The sequence below is a fragment of the Pantherophis guttatus genome, chromosome 4 (genome assembly GCF_059756535.1).
Source record: "Pantherophis guttatus breed Tessera chromosome 4, ASM5975653v1, whole genome shotgun sequence".
Taxonomy (NCBI): Eukaryota; Metazoa; Chordata; class Lepidosauria; order Squamata; family Colubridae; genus Pantherophis; species Pantherophis guttatus.
Window position 1 is genome coordinate 37,643,308 of NC_142066.1, and position 21,309 is coordinate 37,664,616.

The following is a 21,309-nucleotide window of genomic DNA, read 5'->3' on the forward strand; positions in this document are numbered from 1 at the left end:
ATGACTGTTATAATCATCACCATCAATATCATAATTAACATATTATTTATAATATCATACAACCAGAAAGTTGACAGTCCTTCCTGTACAAAACAGCCATTTGAGATCCATCAAGAGAAGACACTTGGACAATAGTTCTAAAAATATCTGACTTCAACAGATTATCTGAATGACAATTGATTATAGAAAACAGCCTACTAAACTATGTCTATACAAAGGAAATTTACTTATTTTATTCTTCCACATCTATATGAAACAAATTGAGGAATAACTTTCTAAAACATTATGTTCATTTTTCAGTTCAACATCTGCATATTAATCAGGTTGCTTTATATCAAGCCACTTTATACAGTATGAGAAATCAAGGGTTTGTAGCCCATTAGCTTTTTGATGGCTTCCTTCACTTCCCTGTTTTTTAAGCTGTAGATAAGGGGGTTCAGCATGGGTGTAGAAATGCTATATTGTATACTGATGAGTTCATCCACAATAATTGAGGAGGCTGAGCTGGGTCTCATATACCTAAAACATCCAGTGCTATAATACAAAACCATAACAATAAGGTGAGCAGTACAGGTAGAGAAAGTTTTCCTTTTTGCTTCTGCAGAGTTCAACTTCAATATAGTGGAGATGATATGAACGTAAGAAAATAAAATGAAACTGAATGAACATATGACAATGACACTACCAGTTATGAAGAAGAGTATCCAATTGGAAAGTGTGTCTGTGCAAGATAACGCAAATAGAGATGGCAATTCACAACTGAAATGCTTGATAAAATTTGCTCTGCAGAAACTGAGCTTCAAAGCAAAAAATGTGTTTATAAAAGCATATGAAAAACATATTGTCCAGGCACCACCCACCAGCCATCTACAGCATGCTTTCTTCATAATTTGTACATAATGAAGGGGTTTGCAAATGGCAGCAAATCGGTCAAAAGCCATTACTGCAAGAATGCAAACTTCATTGCTTCCTGTTAGAAGAATAAAGAACATTTGGCCCAAACACGCAGAATATGAAATTGTCTGCCTTTTGGTCAAAATTTCTAAGAGCTTGGGCACAGTGACAGAAGACAAACAGATATCAAGAAAAGCCAGATGAGCCAAGAAAAAGTACATGGGGCTTGAGAGATGACTTGTAACAACCATAATCACTATATTTCCCAGTAAAGTTAGGACATAAATAAATAGAAATACAAAGAAGAGGAAGAGATTCACTGGCAAATTATGTGAAAATCCCCAAAGGACAAAGGAAGTGATTGTGGTACTTTGATTTTCTGTTTCCATTTTCAGATGATGTGAAAACTTCAAAGAAAGGAGAGACAATAAACTGTTAATTGCATCAATACAAAGTACATCTAGGGATCGAACAGAAAAAAAATGGAACGGCAACAAATGTCTACACTTTCAAATCAAAAAAACTGAGAAGTAAATTTTATCTTTGAAAATATTGTTTTTCTGGTTTTGGCATTGTTTTCAAACCATGTAGGAATTCAGATTTGAACTCAGCATTGATGGAGAGATGGATGGATTATATGCCATCAAGTCATATTGACTCTTAGTGAATCTTAGTTCGATCTCTCTTCATGTGGACTTTAGCTGTAAGCATTCAATACAAATAAATAAAATTAGTAAATAATTAAGTTCCCCAGGAAACATGTAAATGTTTAAAAGACTACTATGCACGACTATCTGATTATGTTGTGTTTTAGCACATTTTTGTTTTAGAAAATGAAGTTCTTATCTAACTCCCTAGTAAACTCTGCAGAATGTTTCATATATCAGTGAAATACTTTAGATAAAGAAAAATAAACTTTTGTTTCTAATGAATTGTAAAAAATGTTCCCTGACATTACACAGCTTCTAATGCAAACTGCACATACACAGAATTCTCTTCAAAGGCTTTAACTCAGCTATTTCAACATTCACACTTTGACATTCACATTTTCTTAACCATACTTAGCCTAAAGTTTTGTTTATAAATCAAATTAAAATTAGTTATTCTCATCACCTGAAATGGTTTTATACAACCTTAGTAAGTGAGAAGATATAAATTGCTGGCAAAATGACTTTTACTACAATAAATAAAATTACAATGAAAGAAAATAAATCACCATCTCAAGTTACAGTATAAATCAACACTTATTTTCATTCTTTTCAGTGACAGAACATGCATTCTATGACATATCTATTTTTGCTAGCCAACCACCCCAAGGAATGTTCATCACATAATAATATAACTGGAAAAGTAAGATGGAAGATAAAGATAAAATTCACTTCTCAAAATGAAGTTTCTCCGTTTTGCAAGAGCATGAATAAGTTTCTTTTGACAGTAATATATATGTGAAGCTGGTCAGAGGAAACATAATTTTCATTTTCCTATTATAATAAGTGAGGAAAAAAGAAACAAACAAACCTGTAGTAATTCAGCTATATACTTTTGAGAGAGGCAGACAGGAGGATTTGAAATCACATAGGGATTCCTGATGACTTGTCTTCAGATCCATGAAACTTAATATGTCTGTAGCTCAAACATTAGTTTCTACCTGAGATTTAGAAGGTATATTACAACATGAAGCATGAAATCCTAATAACTTATTTGCTGCATTCTAAGTGCCATTCTTTCTTTTATATGTCACAATAAACCTATTTGTTTTGCTACAATCTGAAGTGGTGGAGTACAATGAATATTAGGAAAAATGCAATTAGTAATGAAAAAACAAAACAAAGCAGTAAAACTATAATATTTGTCTGTAAAAAATAATATAAAATCTGCGTAGAACATTAATGCTTATTCTGCCAAATAAACAAGGGAACAACAACATATTGGGGAAACATAATAGGAAGATTTACATAGGCTACTGACTTGATTTTTCCATTGTCCTCCATTAAACCGACAACTACAAAACAATACTGATTATTTTTTAGAAAAAGAAACAAATTTATAAATCAAAGTGTTTTTATGCATACAATGTGTTTGTGTGTGTAATATTATAAATTGATGTCTCTCTCTCTCTCCCTCCCCCCCCCCTCTCTCTCTGAATGTGTGTGTGTGTTAAACACAATGGTAGAATTCTATCACTGAACAGGCTTGGATAAAAATCAGTATTGTATTCTGAAGACTTTCTGGCAGATAAATGTCATCCAGAACCAAACTCTACCAATAAATTAGTCTGAGATGAAAATCCGACATTATAGATTTATCCAAACATTATCAATTGAAGAATTAATAACAAATAAATGTTATCCATGTTTGTATTTTCCTGAGACAGGGTAGGGAAGTTTTCAATGTGTAATAGACAAAAGTTCATTAAAATTCTAAAGAATAGTACTTTAAAAATTGGAAGATATCCAGTGATAAATCAGAATACTGCTATATCAAGCTTCCTATTTCCTATATTATTTTCATCAACCAATGTCCTCAAAGTATATTTCTTACCATTTTCAGCTAACATATTGTCTGCTAACATTTCAAATAATATGAAACTTTCTACTGTGTATTATAAGAACTGTAGAAAAAAATATAACATTTGCCTAATGTTATACTATTTATATTTCAGGAGAGTTATATTAAATGCATTTAATTTAAATACATACATTTTTAGTACGTATTTAGTAATATAGTTATTACTTTATTTAATTTAAAACATGTTACTACTGAAGCATTTATAATTAGTCCATAGTCTTTTACTAGGAATAATATTGAAGAATTGGGAGATGGTTTAAAAAAATAATAAAAACTTTGCTTCTTTTCTTAAGTGACTTACCAATTTATTTCTTGCTTCTAGAAAATTAAGAAAACAGCAGTTAGAATGAAGTTTACCAGATTCTTTGTTGATTTCTTCAGCTTGAAAAAATGCTGCATCTCTTATGTTGCTAAAAACTTATAAATGTTCCTTTCATACATTCACATGAGTTTCCTTAGTAAATCTTTTCCCTTGAGGAAAGCAGACCTTCATAATAATTAAAGCTGCAGGAATCACCTTAGTGTTTTACTTATTTTCTGCATTATGCTTCCAAATACAGATGTTGTGAAGTTTTCATTCTCCCAAATATCGTAATAACTTTGCTGAATGTCTGGAGTTCCCCATAACAAGAAAGCATCTTTACATGGAAGTAAAGATGCCATTACTGGTCAAGGCTCCATTATGAAGATGAGCTTTGTAATCTACTCTTGTTTATTGTAGTTGATACTTGATTTTTCTTTGGAGAAACAAGATAGAATACACAATGAAGCAGCTTTAAAATTTGAGTATTCAAATTTCAAAGATTGATTTTTTTTTCTTGCCTAATCTGTGAAATTTCCTCTGAAGCTAGAAGGTCTGAACCCACTAGCTCCATGGTTACAGTATTGAAAGTTGTTTCTTTTTATTTTGGCTTCTTTTTTTTTTTCCCTCAGGATACTAGCTGAGGTGAAAATAGATTTTAATAGCACTAATGACCATTAGTGCTATTTGTATTGCAAATGATAGGAACGTCATACGGGAACCCAGAATTTGTTGGGAGAAATTTGAGTTCTCTAAGTATTGATCTTAGTATTGGTCTGAGTCAGTTTTGCTATATGCTGCTATGTAGTGTAAACAGTGGGATAAGGTCAGTGGTGGGATTCAGCTGGTTCGCACTGGTTCAGCCAAACTGGTAGCTAACTTTTTGTGCAATTCGGCGAACCACTGAAAATAAAGTGCAAGAGAGGTTTTGTTTTCTTCTCTCTCCCTTCAGTTAATAACTCCAGGCAGACAGCCAAAAACCATTTAACAGGTGAATACTTAGATGTGATAACAAAACAGCAGGAATGCAACCAGCACACACCTTGAATAAACAATAGAAACTGACAGGATTAGGGCAGGAAACCCACAGGAAACCCATCAATGACCCATCTAGGGATGGGATTAACCTCTTCCCTTCAGGAAGAAGAAAGGAATGATTACAAACATTTTCATTATAAAGAGTATTAAGTAACACTTCTGTGATCAGATGATACTCCCTGGAGTTCTCCAAGACCATTTTATAGCTGCTGCAGTGTTGGCTACTTCTTCTTTCTTCCTGGGGGAAAAAGATATAGGGCAATGATGCAGCTTGATCATACATGCCCTAAATTTAATGCATGTGTGGTCCAGCCAGCTGTATTGCTTCTGTTGTGAAGCATCCATTTTAGAACCTAGAGAACATAGAATAATAGAGTTGGAAGGGACCTCAGAGGTTTTCTAGTCCAACTCCTTTTTGAACAGGAGACCCTATACCATTTCAGAAAATAGGTGTCCCATCTCTTTTTGAAGATTTGTTCATTAGTGATTTTTGTTCCAATGATGGAGCACGCACAACTTCTGAAAGAAAGCTATTTCATTGGTTGATTGGTCTCACCCTTAAGAATTTCTCCTTAGTCCTAGGTTGCTTATCTCTTTGGTTAGTTTCCATCTATTGTTTCTTGTTATGCCCTTTGGTGCTTTGGAAAATAGATTGACCCCCTCATTTTTGTAGGAGCCCCTTAAATATTGGAACAGTGCTATTTTATTGTGCTATTTTATTGTGAATTGTGAGCACTATTTTATTGTGAGTTGGGGAGATGTTTGGTAAAATTGATTAAATGGAAAAAAGGCCATGGTTGAATTTGCTTTTTAAATCCTGTCAGCATTTATCTAGATAAAAAGTGAAAGATAATTAAAAAGATCACCAATATTGTAGAGCCGGGGCAATTTTTGCAATGTCAGTTTGAAACAATCTCAAAATTTCTAATGGAAAGAGCACATAAAAGAGGCATGGATGGCTTTCCTACCTAAAATATGTAAATTATTTTGCAAATGCCAATTAAAAGATTTTTATTTGACATTGAAAAGATCCCAATGTAGGTACTAAAGAAGTTTCTCTGAGAAAATATCATAGAGATATAGCATCACTACTAAAAAATCTGTCTACATTTTTCATGAAACTCAGAATTAATGAAGACATGAGATGATAGATAAATGTAAATGCATTCTTTATTACAAGAACAACTTTAAAAGAAAGTATATTTAATATATTAATATTTAATATTAATTTAATTTGTATACCGCCCTTCTCCCAGAGGGGACTCAGGGTGGTGAACAGCCAAAATTAAAAAACATACAAATACAAAAGTTAAGATAATTAAAAAAGAATTAAATCATTAGCTCCCCAATTTAAAACCCCCAAATCCATAAAATTTAAAATCCAAATTTAGTCTCCTTGCATAATTTTGCATATTTCTTTTCTCTCAGGAGTTCTCACAGTGTGCATTTCTTTGAGGCTAGATATGTTGAAAGTTTGGAAAACTCATAAGTTGTAGAGATCTCTCTCATGGGAAAGGCACAGAAGATCATAAACATCTGAATGGAGATGAAAAGGATGCCCTGACTCAACTCATACTCTACATTAGACAGCTGCTGATAAAAACATTGGACTCATTCAATGGTTCTCCAAACCAGTGCTGATGTACTATCAATTATGTCATGCATAATAATTCCCAGACATAGACCAGAAGATATAAAGTGTTTATACATTCCTATTTCTTGGAGGCACTTGAACTCAGAAGAATGTGATAAATTAATCAATCAACTTCTTCAAGGCAACCTTGCAAATATTGTGCTACTAAATGCAACACAGATGAACCTTCCTGCAGCAGTAATACAGCTAAATGCTTACTTTCATATGTAAAGTTAATCAGAAATGGGGTTGATGTCTTGACCTTCTAGAATACTGTAATAAATGTCAGCACTGTAATAAATGTCAGCAAGCACTCTAAAACAAGCCCCATTGTTTCAGACTCAGATTTATGAAATAAGAGATAAGGAAAAAGTGAGTTTAGTTAAATATTTGAACACTCCATGTAAACCATTTTCCTATGAAGATTCTCAATTATCCAGCTTATGTTGTCCCAAATAATTTTTTTTTCCAAAAGGCAATCGGACTTTCTTGATTTTTTTTCTTTGAAAAAATTTCATTTCTTATCTAAGAAACATTTTTAGTTCCAACATTCTTCAATGCAAAAAAGTCCAAGGGGTGAGGGAGGCTTAATTTAATTCTACTAGCTGTTATTATTTTGAACAGTATCAAGACCACAACCACCATCAATGCTATGATTCATATGGGAAGAGGTACACAAGTTTACACTGCATTCAAATATCTTTCCAAAACAATACATTAAAAATTGATTATACAGATAGACAAACCCAGAGAGATAGAAAGAGAAAGCAAGGTATATTATTTGGGTGTGTGTTTGTATACATAGAGACAGATGGAGATAAACATATGCATGTACACACACTTATATACATGTGCATGTGTGTAGATTACAAGGGTTTGTAGCCCATTAATTTTTTGATGGCTTCTTTCACTTCCCTGTTTTTCAGGCTGTAGATAAGAGGGTTTAGCATGGGTGTTGAAATTTTATATTGAATAGAGAAGAGTTCATCGACAATAATTGAGGAAGCTGAGCTGGGCCTCATATTTCTGAAGCAGGCAGTGCCATAATACAAAACCACAACAATAATGTGAGAACTACAGGTAGAAAACGTTTTCCTTTTTGCTTCTGCTGAGTTCAACTTCAGGATAGTTGAAATGATATGGATGTAGGAGACAAGAATGATGATCAATGAACAACCAGAAACAGCACCACCAGATATCAGAAATGCCATCCAATTGGAGGATGTTTCTGTGCAGGACAATGCAAGCACAGATGGAAATTCACAACTGAAATCCTTAATAAAATTTGATCCACAGAAATCTAGTTTCAAAGCAGGTAATATATTTATCATGGCACATAAGAAACCAATTGCCCATGCTCCACCTACCAGCCACCTACAACGTGCTTTGTTCACAATTTGAACATAATGGAGTGGCCTGCAAATGGCAGCATATCGGTCATAGGCCATTGCAGCAAGGACATAATCTTCAGTGCTTCCTGTGACAAAGACAAAAAACATCTGAATAAAACATCCAGAGTAAGAGATAGTCTGTCTTGCCCAGAAAATTGCCAGCAGCTTTGGCACAGTGATAGAAGAAAAACAGATATCAATGAAAGCTAGATGCATTATAAAAAAGTACATGGGGCTTGGGAGATGACTGGTGACTACAAATATTATGATATTTCCCAGTAAGGTTAGGGTATACATAAGCAAAAATACCAAGAAGAGAAAAGCATTGATTGTAATGCTGTAAGAAAATCCCAGAAGGGCAAAAGATGTCACGGTGGCATTCTGATTTTCCATTTTTATTTTCAGATGATGTAAAAACCTCAAGTAAAGAAGAGAACATGAACATTCACTGACACAATTTAGGACAGAATACCTTATATAGCTAGATATATGAATGAAATGACAAAAAAAATGGACCATACATTGGGAAAAAAATATTATACTGTATGATTTAGCTGTATATTAAAACAAATATATTCATTTTCCAACATGCAACCCAACACATAAACTATTTATAATCTCTTGAAATATGCAATTTTGTTGAATTTATAAAACCTTTAAAATATGCATATAAATCTCTCCAGGACTTCAGAGTTGATATAAAAATATATTTTGAATCATTGTGTAGTAGCACTGTGCACTTTAAGTCCTTAATGCAGTTAGACAAATTTTCTTTTCATTCTCTATTGCAAATCAATGAAAATTCCATTGTAGAATTCATTAAGTAGGCCAAATTTCTTTTATAAATTTATGGGAAGACTCTGAGGATTGCAAACCACGTGATTTGGAGGTCACACATGGTCAGAGGACCTTGATGACCTACCTTTTGTTCATGAATTATAAGAAACAGAGCAATTCAAACCTACCTCCCTTTCTTTCTTCCTTCTCCAGATAAAACCTAGGATTTCCTATAGGGAAAATATAAATCTGGGTGGTGGAAAAAATGGTAGATTTAACAAGAAGATACAGGTTGAGTAAGAAAATTAGTATGTCTGTTTCTGCATTTCCTGTAACATTTCCCACATCAGTATTCTCCAGACACAACTCCCATCAATTCCAACTAGTATGCTGCCTGAGAAGTTACAATGCAACATATCTAGTGAACATTAAATTGAGGAAAGTAGGACTAAATTATTGGTAACATCTGTGTAGAATTCCCATCCTGATATCTAATGCTCTAATATTTGAAAGTGTAATTAAAAATAGAAGAGATTGAACAGAAAGGTTTGATATCCATATATATAAATAAGCTTTTCCCCCCCCTCAGTGATGCAGAACATTTAACTTTCAAGGAAGTTGCATAGAACCTTCAAACACAATGTTCAATCAGTTGAAGATGCAGTTACCTGAGTGAAAGATTTTCTGGGAGTTTTCTTTTCCTCTTGCTTTCAATTATTTTATACACTGGTTCACTGTATGTTTGGTATCTGTGATATCTAATTACTTCCTTTGGGGCAAATGATGTCAAACTCAATCATGCAAATCTATTGAGGAGATACAAAGTGCATTTTAAGAATCATTTTTGAATTTATTTCCTTTTAATTCTCATGCTTCCAAATATGTAGAATGGGGAGGATAAAAGTTAAGAATTTTCTAATAGTTCTGAGATTTTTGACTTCCCAACAGAAGTCAAAATACTGTATTTATACTGCTGTGGGGATGATCTGGTCAAGCACACCAGCGATAGGCCTTGCCTTGCTAATTTCTTTTTTATTATTTATTTATAATGTTTTGTAGGTTGCTTTCCTTGGAAGTTCAAGTCAAAGTATTGGTGGGAATGTCCCCTCATTTTTATCACGAACAGTAGGAATAGATAAAGATGAAATCAGTTTGCTCCCTTAAGTGTAGATTGATTGATTGATTGTAATTATTTGAAATAAGAATTCAACATTTTATTGATTACAGATAGATAAGATTTGAATGGCATCTATTGACTACTGCAATGCCCTCTACATGGGGTTGCCCTTGAAGACCACTTGGAGGTTTCAGCTGGTGCAGAATGAGGCTGCACGGGTTGTGATGGGAGTATCTCGACACTCCCATGTTACACCTCTCCTACGCAACTTGCATTGGTTGCCGGTTGACCTCTGGATGAGATTCAAGGTGCTGGTGATTACCTAGAAGGCCCTATATGGCTTAGGCCCGGGATATTTGGGGGACCATCTGCAGCCAGCAACAACTGTCCATCACCCAGTGCGTTCCCAAAGAGAGGGTCTCCTCAGGGTGCCATCGGCCAGACAGTGTCAGCTGGCGACCCCCAAAGGGAAAGCTTTCTCTGTGGGTGCACCTACCCTTTGGAATCAACTGCCCCTGGAGCTCCGGGTGGCCCCCGACCTCTGCTCTTTCCATCACGACCTGAAAATGTGGCTGTTTCGTTTGGCTGGCCTGGACTGATGGGGTTTTAATTTTTAATTTGTTAGTCTTAATTGCACTTTTAACTGTTAAATTATGAGATTTGGATTTAATTTTTTAAAAACTTTTTCATTAGATGTTTTTTACTGCTGTGAGCCGCCCTGAGTCCAGCTGGAGATAGGGCGGCATGTAAATCCCATTAAATCAATCAATCAATCAATCAATCAATCTCTTTTTATATTCTTGTTACAGAGTACTTTCTTTACATATTTAAGACTAAGCATAATTTTTCTGGAAATCCTAAAATAAAATTCTACAAGATTCTTTAAATAGAATAGAATAGAATAGAATAGAATAGAATAGAATAGAATAGAATAGAATAGAATAGAATAGCTATTCTATTCTATTCTAACTAACTATAGAATAGAATAGAATTAGCTGATTCATTTGTTAATGAATTTAATATTTTATCATTAAGTCAATAATCAATCTTTTGCAGGGATCAAATGGTTTTGATGTTGTGCTGTATCCTGACCTTCACCTTCACAAAGATAAAAATTATTGACTTAGAAATCAGTCTTTATTCCACCAAAATCTATTTATTCCACACTATGGAACTTCAAAAGTGGTAGTTATATCTGGACCAAATAGGCCAAATAGTAAATGATTGAGTTGACTGAAATTCCAAGATACAATCAAAAGTAAATCAAAACATTTAAATTCTGCAAAATGTTTTTTAAGACAGACTTTAGAGCTAAGCAATTTAAAGAGGTCCACTTTATCCAAAGGATAATTTGTCACCTCTTTTAAATTGGAAATAACTCATCTCATAATATAAGCTTTTCATAAGCCAATTGTTTACACTAAAAGTTGATCATTAGTAGAAATGACCTATCATATGTAGTTCACCCAGTTCAGAATGCTTGGTGTTCCACACAGATAAAATATTAAACCTTTGGAAGGATACAATAATATTTTTCTCCCTATGGTTACCCCCAATTTATGAAAGAACCTCATCCTTTATATCTACTTGAAATTTACGCCATTAAGGCTACTAACATAATTTTTTTTCCTTTGGGCCTTCCAAAGTTTGAATTGAACATTCAATTCAATTCACACTCCTACACATATGTGTAACATTTATTATTATTTACATTGCAAAGCAGATTTCATGTTATTTGTTTGTTTGTTTGTTTGTTTGTTTGTTTGTTTTTACCCCATCTTTATTATTTTTATGAATAACTTAAGATGGCAAACATACAGAATACTTCTTTTTCTTCCTAGTTAGTCTATACTAATAAAAATATAAACTACATAATATATAATACTTCCTTTTACAACTTTCAGCATTAAATACAAGTTTTCTTTTCAGATTCAGAATGACAAATAGATCGTGAAGGGAAATCACAAATAGGAAGCTTGTACTTAATGTAGAATTTTTAGCACTGAATATTCTATCTCAGGATATGCAGGCAATCTATAAGTATGTTAAATTTATTTGTAATGAAACACTTTTCCTCATCTAAATATTGTACACATTCAGTGGTGGATTTCAGATTTTTTTACTACCAGTTCTGTGGGTATGGCTTGGTGGGCATGGCATGGCTTGATGGGTATGGCAGAGGAAGGATATTGTAAAATCTCCAGTCTCACTCTAGGGGAAGGATACTGTAAAATCTCCATTCCCACCCCAATCCAGGGGAAGATTACTGCAAAATCCCCATTTCCTCCTGATCAGCTGGGCTTGGGAGGCAGAGAATAGATGGGGGCAGGGTTCTCTGAACTACTGCTACCAGGTCTCCAGAACTGGTCAGAAGCTGCTGAAACCCACCTCTATGCACATCTGTATATTATACGTTTTACCATTCAATGTATTGATAATTTTAAGGCAGTTATCTGTGCAAAAGATTTGGAGGGATGTCTGCCAGTGCTGTTCTCTCATTAAACTGTGTAACTTCAGATTACTGGAGGGCATTCTGAAATACTGCTTTCCCAAGATTTGTTGAAGTGAATATTTAATCCACAAAAGGTATATTACATATGGGTAATGTGTTTGTCTTAATATAGAGCCTATGTATTCCAGCTGCCAGTCATTTGTAAGAAAACTTTCAGTGTCTGTGGAAGAAAAGGGAGTATTTCAAATAAAAAAATTTACAAGCAAGTCAAAGAAACTGCCTGCTTACAAAGGTCTTTAATTCTCTGTTTAATTTTGTCCTGAGTTCCATCCTGGCCCAGTATACTTAGAACTTGGTGATTTAGTGCTCATTAAGCCTGGTCAGGTGAAATTTATTCCTTCCATGGAGAAGTGTAACAATCTAGGAGAAAAACTTAGCCAGAGTTACCTTTCCAAAGACATGCTTAAATCATCACAAAATCAGCAGACTCTGACCAGAGGCACAGACACACCACTGAGAAATTTTCAACAATAAAATTATCTATCTATCTATCTATCTATCTATCTATCTATCTATCTATCTATCTATCTATCAAATTTAGAAACCACCCAACTGCCTCACAGAGCGAGATAGACAGCTTCTGGCAATAAACCAGACATCGTGGTAGTAGACAAAGATCAAAAGAAACCAAGATTCAATTGTATCTATTCACCTGCACCAAACAACAAGATTTGGGTAAAAATTCCAATGTGTTTCATTTATTTTTCTGCTCAATAACAACAGATTGATTAACATGTTTAACAACAAAATGGCTTAGATTTTATATAATCAGGTTTTGTAGCCCATTAGCTTTTTGACAGCTACCTTCACTTCCCTGTTTTTCAAGCTGTAGATAAGGGGGTTTATCATGGGTGTTGAAATGCCGTATTGAATGGAGAAGAGTTCATCCACAATAATTGAAGAGGCTGAACTAGGCCTCATATACCTAAAACATCCAGTGCTATAATATAAAGCCACAACAATAAGGTGAGCACTACAGGTAGAGAAAGTTTTTCTTTTTGCTTCTGCGGAGTTCAGCTTCAGGATAGTTGAGATGATATAGATGTATGAAAGTACAATAATTATTAATGAACTACCTGCAAAGGCACTTCCTGTTATGAAGAATGCCAGTTTATTTAGAAAAGTTTCTGAGCAGGAAAGTGCAAGAAGATTTGGAAACTCGCAACTGAAATGTCTGATAATATTTGGTCCACAGAAACTTAACCTCAAAATAGGTAAAACATTTATTGTGGAACATAAGAAACTAACTGCCCATGCACCACCCACCAGCAATCTACAAAATGCTTTGTTCATAATTTGCACATAATGGAGGGGTTTGCAAATGGCAGCATATCGGTCATAAGCCATGGCTGCAAGAATGTAATGTTCAGTGGTCCCCGTTAGAAAGACAAAGAACATTTGACTAAAGCAAGCTGAATATGAAATGGTTTGGCCTGCATAGAACATGACTAGCAACTTTGGAACAGTAACAGAAGAAAAACAAATATCAAGGAAAGCCAGGTGTGCTAGAAAAAAATACATGGGGCTTTGAAGATGAGTTGTAACCACCACAATCATCATATTTCCCATCAAAGTTATGACATATATAAGGAAAAATACTAGGAAGAGGAAAATATTTTCATACAGGTTGAATGAAAATCCCAAAAGAATAAAGGAAGTCACTGTGGTACTCTGATTTTCCATTTCCAGGCTGTGTAGGAACTTCAAAAGAGAGAAAAAGAAAGATCAAATAAACAAAATTATATTTATAAGGATATCAAATTTGGCTGATGGTCTTTTTTAAGAAAAAGAAATTAATGCAAAAAAACCCAAAAATGAAACTATGTTTCAGTTAAAGACAATGCTAACAAATTTGAAATTTGAAATGTCATCAGAATTTAGGCATCTTTTTCTTAAATCAATAAAGCCAATATGGTTTATTGATTAAGCCACCAGTGTAGAAAACAGGAAACTGTGAGTTCCAGTCCTACCTTAGGCATGAAATATGGCTGGATTATTTTAAGCCAGTCTCTCTCAGCCCACAAAATTAGTCCTGAGTGACAATTCTGAGCTGTTTGGTCAATTCTTGTCACAACAAATGGATCATCTGTAGGTTGATCTGAACTTGCAGAAAACACTAAGAAAGAAAACAAAATAAAAATAATTTAAGGACAAATATACATACATAAAGATGAGAATTAAATCTACCATTATTCCAATTTTTCAATTTTAGATCTATTAGAAGATAATCATTTAACAAAATTAAGCCTTACTATAAAGTAATAAAAAAGAATATAGAGAAAATAAGGGGGAGGGAGGTCTTGAATGTTTGAAAATCAATTTGAAGACTAGATTTCATTAGCTAGTCAATACTATGACAGAGATTTGGCATACCTATCAAAATATACATGTCTTAATTTCCTCAACCAGTTTCCCAATCTTCTAGAAAGAGTTCCCACCTTTTCAAGTAGCACATTGAATAAAATTAAGAAAAGTTTCACATTAAACAGATAATGCAATTTAATTTTAATACATTTCAAAGACTCAATTTTCCCAACACAATTTTACATATTTTGTTTGGAATACCTCACTCTAGGATCAAAATTGAAAAGATTTTTTTCAGAGGAGAGGAGAGAAGAAAAACCTTTTTTGTTTTCTTATGAAATTTACTCCTTACTCCCTTGTTTTTCATTTTATAGAAAGCAGCGTAGAATAAATTCTAACTGATGCTTTCTACAGATTTGTAGTTTTGAATTGGTGTACATGTTTTTAGTTGTGAAAAACCTATAGATGAACAATTTATATATTGATATGTATTTAGTATCTATGTTATTTTTATTACTTCCTTTGGGATATGATGTTAAATCCAATCATACATATCTTTTCAGGAGACAGACACCATCCATGTGCAGGAGTTACATTTGAAATTTATCTTCTCCCCTTTTCTGTTTCTTGTCATCCAAGGTGTAGAGTTTTAAAGTTGAAAATTTCCTAATTAGTCTCTTGAGTTTATTAATTACTACATGAGAAATAAGAACATTTACATTGTTGAAATAATGATGGTTTGTTTGTTTAGACTCCATAAAGTCTGGCCTTAATTTCTTCTTTATTTATTGTTTTTCACTGAGAATTTGAAGGCTATCTTTCTTTTCAATAGCTTCATGAATAGATTGAAGGAAAATTATTCCCATTATTTGTGCTGCACATATCTGTACCATGACTCAGGCTCTATCAAAGCAAACCATCCACTTTTATGATGTTTTATTTTATATATTTGGTTATGCATCTAATTCCACATTAAGATATGAATGCAGACAAATTTCTTTGGAATTCCCTCTGTTACTATCTCAGTTAAAACACTGCATCAATTTTCTTTCTTTGGTAGTATTCTTGTCTCCCAACAGTGTTATGTTAATGGGGAAGACATGTACTACACTAGATTCAGATTATTATTTTCTCACAATTTCATCTCTTTCAGCTTAGAGAAAGGTAGGAAGAAACTAAACAATGGGTTTTTTAATAGTGATTTAAGCAGGATTTAATCAAAACTTTAATCAAAACTTTTTGGGTATGCAATGCATCTGAAAAGAAGACCATTCTCTAATGATAATATTTTAGAAAAGATCTTTTACCCAATACAGAGAAGATTTATCTTCAACCTTCAACAAAGATATGGTCTTGCAATCTTCCATTTTAGAGAGAAAAGTTCATGTTTTAACCATAAACATACTAAAATCACCATCATAATTATCATTATAGTCACAATTATCACTATCACCACTACAGTCTGCATCATCACCACACAAGGAACAACATAATGAATAACCATTTTATTCTGAAAATATTTTCTTTTTATTTGGTTTAACATGGAAAATCAACATTTTGTACCCTATTATTTTTTTGACAGTTACATTCATCCCCCTGCTACTTCAATTTTCAAAACAATGGATTTAGCATAGAAGTTCAGATACTATATTGCATAGATAATATTCATCCACAGTGATTAAAGAAGCTGAGGTGTACCTAGACATGTAAAGTAGGCAGTATTGCATAACAAAAACACAATAAATGATGAAAAATAAGAGAAGTTTCCTTGTTTTCCTTTGAGGTTATTTTGAGATACTATACATTATAAGGCTTTGTACAAAGAGTTAACAAATAATGTAAAAAAAGACCATAGGACTGTTTAAGTATTAATGGAAATTGGCAATCTGTTCAGGATAACTTTTATGCAAGATAAGGCAAGAATAAATGAAAATTTAGAAATATTTTATATTTAATCCACAGAAAATTAGATTTATAATGGGTAATACACTGACCAAGCTAATGCAAAATTAATAAGATATAGGGAACCATATACAGGTGAAACTCAAAAAATTAGAATATCGTGCAAAAGTTCATTTATTTCAGTAATGCAACTTAAAAGGTGAAACTAATATATAAGATAGTCTCATTATCTTATATATTATAAAGCTCATCTGCGGAAGGAAGCATGAAGTGTTCAAAAATCTCCTGGTAGACATCTGCATTGACCCTGGACTTAATGAAGCACAGTGGACCAACACCAGCAGATGACATGGCTCTCCAAATCAACACAGACTGTGGAAACTTCACACTGGACTTCAAGCATCTTGCATGCGTGCCTCTCCATTCTTCCTCCAGACTCTGGGTCCTTGATTTCCAAATGAGATGCACAAATTGCTCTCATCAGAAAAGAGGACTTTGGACCATTGAGCAACAGACCAGTTCTTTTTTTCTTTAGCCCAGGTAAGATGCTTCTGATATTGTTTGTTGTTCAGGAGCGGCTTGACAAGAGGAATATGACATTTGAAGCCCATGTCCAGGATCCATCTGTGTGTGGTGGCTCTTGATGCACTGACTCCAGCCTCCTTGTGACAGTTCCCAACATTTTTGAATGGCCTTTTCCTGACAATCCTCTCCAGGCTGCAGTCATCCCTGCTGCTTGTGCATCTTTTTCTTCCACACTTTTCCCTTCCATTCATATATTTTCCTCTTCAATTTTGTATCTCTCCCTACTTCCTACCAATGGTGGAAAATCTTATTTCACATTTCTATCTAACTCCTTCAACTGCAAGGGAAGATTGATATCTCTAAGGTGAGTAGTTATAAAATAAATAATTGGATTTAAACAATTAAACAGGGTGCGTAGTACAGTGGTCTACGCACCCTGTTATTAACACAGCTGCCTGCAATTTACTGCTGGTTCGAATCTCTCCAAGGCTCAAGGTTGACTCAGCCTTCCATCCTTTCTAAGGTAGGTGAAATGAGGACCCAGTTTGTGGGGGCAATAAGCTGACTTTGTATGAATATACAAAAGTATGAAGGCTATTGCTTAACGCATTGTAAGCCGCCCTGAGTCTCCGGAGAAGGGCGGCATATAAATCAAATAAAAAAAAAATGAGGATATTATATTTTTTTGGAGAGGATCTGAATCAAAATTCTTATTCTTGTTTAAATGTAACATTCTCTCTCCCATTATTATACTATTAGGTTTATAAAATCAAATACTATTACACACACATGCACACAAACACAAGCACCAATACACACATGCACAGACACACAAGTTTTAAGCAGTAAGTATTTATCTACAAGTATTTCATAAATCCTTCCTAACATAAACAAATTTTATGTTAGGAATTTATGTACATAAAATCTAAATTTTATGTTTAATTTAGATTTTAGATTTTCTGGTTTAAAAAATGATTATAAGCTTCAATTAAGCATGTTACACTGAATCTTCTTTTTGAGATACAAATGAGAAAATATAATTTATTAATGTAAATATATTAATGAACACACACATACAAATAGAAATATTTGTATGCTTCCTTTTACAACAACAATGAAACTGATGAAACCTGTGAAGGATCTTAATTCTAGTAAATTCCCCAAAAATCATCTAGATTTTTATCTCTTAGTTTCAATCATTATAGTTTTTTCCAAGCTGGAAAATCTCCTTCAAGTATAGCATTTGCTTTCATTAGAATATTCTGTTGCAGTCAGCAAATGACATCTCATTCTTGTCACTATTACATTACATGCCTGATTAAACTGGGTTATTATAGGATAGCAAAGCTTCTGATTATGTAATATTTAAATTGATAAATAATTTTACAGACAAATGGGATAAGGGCTGCTGATGAGAAAGAAATGTCTGCTATGTGGCAAATTGCATTTTATACATATATAAAGTATATAATGCATAAAAATGTAATTTTTTATTTTATTCTACAAATTATTGTAGACATTAAACCAGGGATCCAGGCACGACAAAACAATAGCACATAGGTAAAGGAAGAATCACAATTCTTCATTTTTAAGAGATGCTTGAAAAAAGAGAGATTCTTTAGAATTTATGACTCAGAAGATAATTTAATCTAGCTCCATAGTCACATCTGAATTTTAGAGTTGAATTATATAGATTGTAGAACTGCATAATTGATCATTTGTAAAATGACAAAAGAATAGATGACAGAATTCAATGCTCAAATTTTAGCTATAATTCCATTTATAGAAATGAGAAAATAATTTTGTCCTCATCTTGAAACACCTTAAAATCTTTAAAAAATGTTCTTCAAGATTAGAAGACTCATGAATTCTGTTAGGTAGTCCATAGGAAAAAAAGTAATTCAAAGTTCTACTATGTAAGCGGGCATCTGATCACCAGTAACAATAACAATGATTATAACGATAATAAATGTATTTTATCTCTCTTAAAAAAAGTGGTTTTATACTTTATTCCTCATTTCGGCTGTTCACTTGTTTTTCCTCTCCTCTATAAGATTTCAGCAATCTTTTGAAAGTAAATGATTGTGTTTAAAGTATAAGCATTCACAAAGTGACCAAAATTTAATAACAGAGATATTGACATAGTTGCATTTTAATTGGTTGTTGTTATATTGTCTTATCTTGCTTTGATAGTTTTCTTTTTCTTCTGCCTTTTCTTCTATAGGTCAAAAATATGATCATTAACAATAAAACCATAGTAACTCATTTCAACATTTTGGGCTTTCCTAGTCTGAAGAACCTTCAGTGTCTCCTCTTCTTCATTGGCTTGCTCATTTATGTCTTGACTTTGAGTGGACACCTCATCATTATCAGCATAGTATACATTGACCGACATCTCCATACCCCCATGTATTTTTTCCTCAGCAGCTTCTCCTTCTTAGAAATATGGTACACATCCAATATTATCCCCCAAATGCTAGAAGTATTCCTAATAGAAAACAAATACATCACATATGCTAGCTGTATTGCCCAACTCTACTTTTTCATTTCATTTGGCACAGCTGAATGTTTTATTTTGGCAATCATGGCATTTGATCGCTATTTAGCCATATGTAATCCTCTACGGTATCAAAATCTCATGAATAACAAACTTTGTCATCAATTGGCTGTGTGTTCTTGGATCGGTGCCTTCTTAATTAATATTCCTCCATTGGTGGCTCTCTGTAGGCTGTCATTTTGTGGACCAAATGAGATCAACCATTTCTTCTGTGATGCTTCACCTTTACTGAAACTATCTTGTGTAAATCCAGATGAAGCTGAATTGTGCAACTTCATTGTGGCTACTAGTGTCATTGTTAGTTCATTTTCCCTAATTTTGGTCTCTTACATCCTCATAATTGTCAGTGTGCTGAAAATCCCCTCCACTACAGGCCGGCAAAAGGCTTTTTCTACTTGTGGCTCTCATCTGGCTGTTGTTACTATTTTTTATGGCACACTGATGTTCATGTATGTCCGTCCAACCTCAAAAACATCCAACAGTTCAGTGATCTTTAACAAGATAGTATCTGTGTTTTACACAGTGGTCACTCCCATGCTAAATCCTATTATTTACTGCCTGAGAAACAAAGAAGTCAAAGATGCCTTAAAGAGAGCTATTAATAGGAAACATGGACTTACAATGAAACCAAGCTGTATTAGAAAAGGATTAATTAATTAATTGCCCTAGTTACCTCCCGTATGGACTACTGTAATGCTCTCTACATGGGGCTCCCCTTGAAAAGCACCCAGAGGCTCCAACTGGTCCAGAATGTAGCCGTGCGGGTGATTATGGGCGCAGCTCGTTACGACCATGTAACACCTCTCCTATGCGAGCTGCACTAGCTCCTGTGGTCTTCCGGGTGCGATTCAAGGTGTTAGTTATCACCTTTAAAGTGCTCCATGGCTTAGGACCTGGGTACCTACGAGACCGTCTTTTGCCACCAATAGCCTCCCACCGACCAGTTCGTTCTCACAGGGAGGGACTACTCAGAGTACTGTCAGTCAAATTATGCCGACTGGCGACTCCCAGGGGGAAGGCCTTCTCTGTGAGGGCTCCAACCCTTTGGAATGAACTGCCCCCGGAGATAAGGAATATCCCTGATCTCCGTGCTTTCCGTCGTGCCCTCAAGACCCTGATGTTTCAACAGGCGGGGCTAAACATATGAACATGTGAATGATTTTTTTTTTTAATTTTATCTAATTCTGGGTTTTATTTAATTGACCAAACTAAGTAATAATTTTAATTAGCAATTTTATGATGTTTGTGTGTCTATATTTTTCTTGACTGTACACCGCCTTGAGTCCTATGGGAGAAAGGCAGTATAGAAATATAATAAATAAATAAATAAATAAATAAATAAATAAATAAATAAATAAATAAATAAATAAGTACCGTCTCCTCAAACAATCTATTTTCTACTTGTATTGGATTATAAAACTGCAAATTCCAAGCTACATTGGATCCAAATAATTGGTTGGAATTACTATATAATCAATTTTTTTTAGTTCATGTAAAATTCTTATTCTTATTAAATAATAGCATTGTGCAAAGATCACTTAATTCAGTAAGTTGAATGATTCTCCTATCCAATATTATCTGACACTAGGGAAAAGGGTTCATCTCCATTTCTTAGCCAAGGGAGACATCATTGTCTGAAGACATTTCTGCAATCATGTGACCAGCAATACATCACACTGCCATGCAGAGCATGTGGAAAAATACAGAACACTGTTACCTTTTCACTGAAGTGGAACTTATTTATCTACTCACATTTTACCTTCTTTCAAACTGCTAGGTGTCTTCCACTG

At 33.9% G+C, this 21,309-nt stretch overlaps 4 protein-coding genes across 4 annotated transcripts; 1 reads left to right on the forward strand and 3 right to left on the reverse strand.

The window, feature by feature from the left end:
- Positions 1 to 344: 344 nt before the first annotated feature.
- Positions 345 to 1,283, reverse strand: LOC117668772 (olfactory receptor 5BS1-like). Its single transcript, XM_034422835.2, has one exon. The coding sequence runs from the start codon at positions 1,281 to 1,283 to the stop codon at positions 345 to 347; it is 939 nt and encodes a 312-aa protein (XP_034278726.2).
- A 5,879-nt stretch (positions 1,284 to 7,162) lies between these two features.
- LOC117668900 (olfactory receptor 5V1-like) lies at positions 7,163 to 8,218 on the reverse strand. The gene has a single exon (XM_034422954.2). The coding sequence runs from the start codon at positions 8,216 to 8,218 to the stop codon at positions 7,301 to 7,303; it is 918 nt and encodes a 305-aa protein (XP_034278845.2). The 3' UTR covers positions 7,163 to 7,300.
- A 4,781-nt stretch (positions 8,219 to 12,999) lies between these two features.
- Positions 13,000 to 13,914, reverse strand: LOC117668901 (olfactory receptor 5BS1-like). Its single transcript, XM_034422955.2, has one exon. It carries the CDS (start codon positions 13,912 to 13,914, stop codon positions 13,000 to 13,002), a length of 915 nt encoding a protein of 304 aa, XP_034278846.2.
- Positions 13,915 to 19,195: 5,281 nt separating this feature from the next.
- Positions 19,196 to 20,179, forward strand: LOC117668773 (olfactory receptor 6B2-like). The gene has a single exon (XM_087893622.1). The coding sequence runs from the start codon at positions 19,196 to 19,198 to the stop codon at positions 20,177 to 20,179; it is 984 nt and encodes a 327-aa protein (XP_087749748.1).
- The last annotated feature ends 1,130 nt before the right edge of the window (positions 20,180 to 21,309 follow it).

Excerpts from the sequence above, each read along its gene's own strand:
- LOC117668772 (XM_034422835.2), bottom strand. The coding sequence starts at position 1,283 with ATGGAAACAGAAAATCAAAGTACCACAATCACTTCCTTTGTCCTTTGG.
- LOC117668900 (XM_034422954.2), bottom strand. The coding sequence starts at position 8,218 with ATGGAAAATCAGAATGCCACCGTGACATCTTTTGCCCTTCTGGGATTT.
- LOC117668901 (XM_034422955.2), bottom strand. The coding sequence starts at position 13,914 with ATGGAAAATCAGAGTACCACAGTGACTTCCTTTATTCTTTTGGGATTT.
- LOC117668773 (XM_087893622.1), top strand. The coding sequence starts at position 19,196 with ATGATCATTAACAATAAAACCATAGTAACTCATTTCAACATTTTGGGC.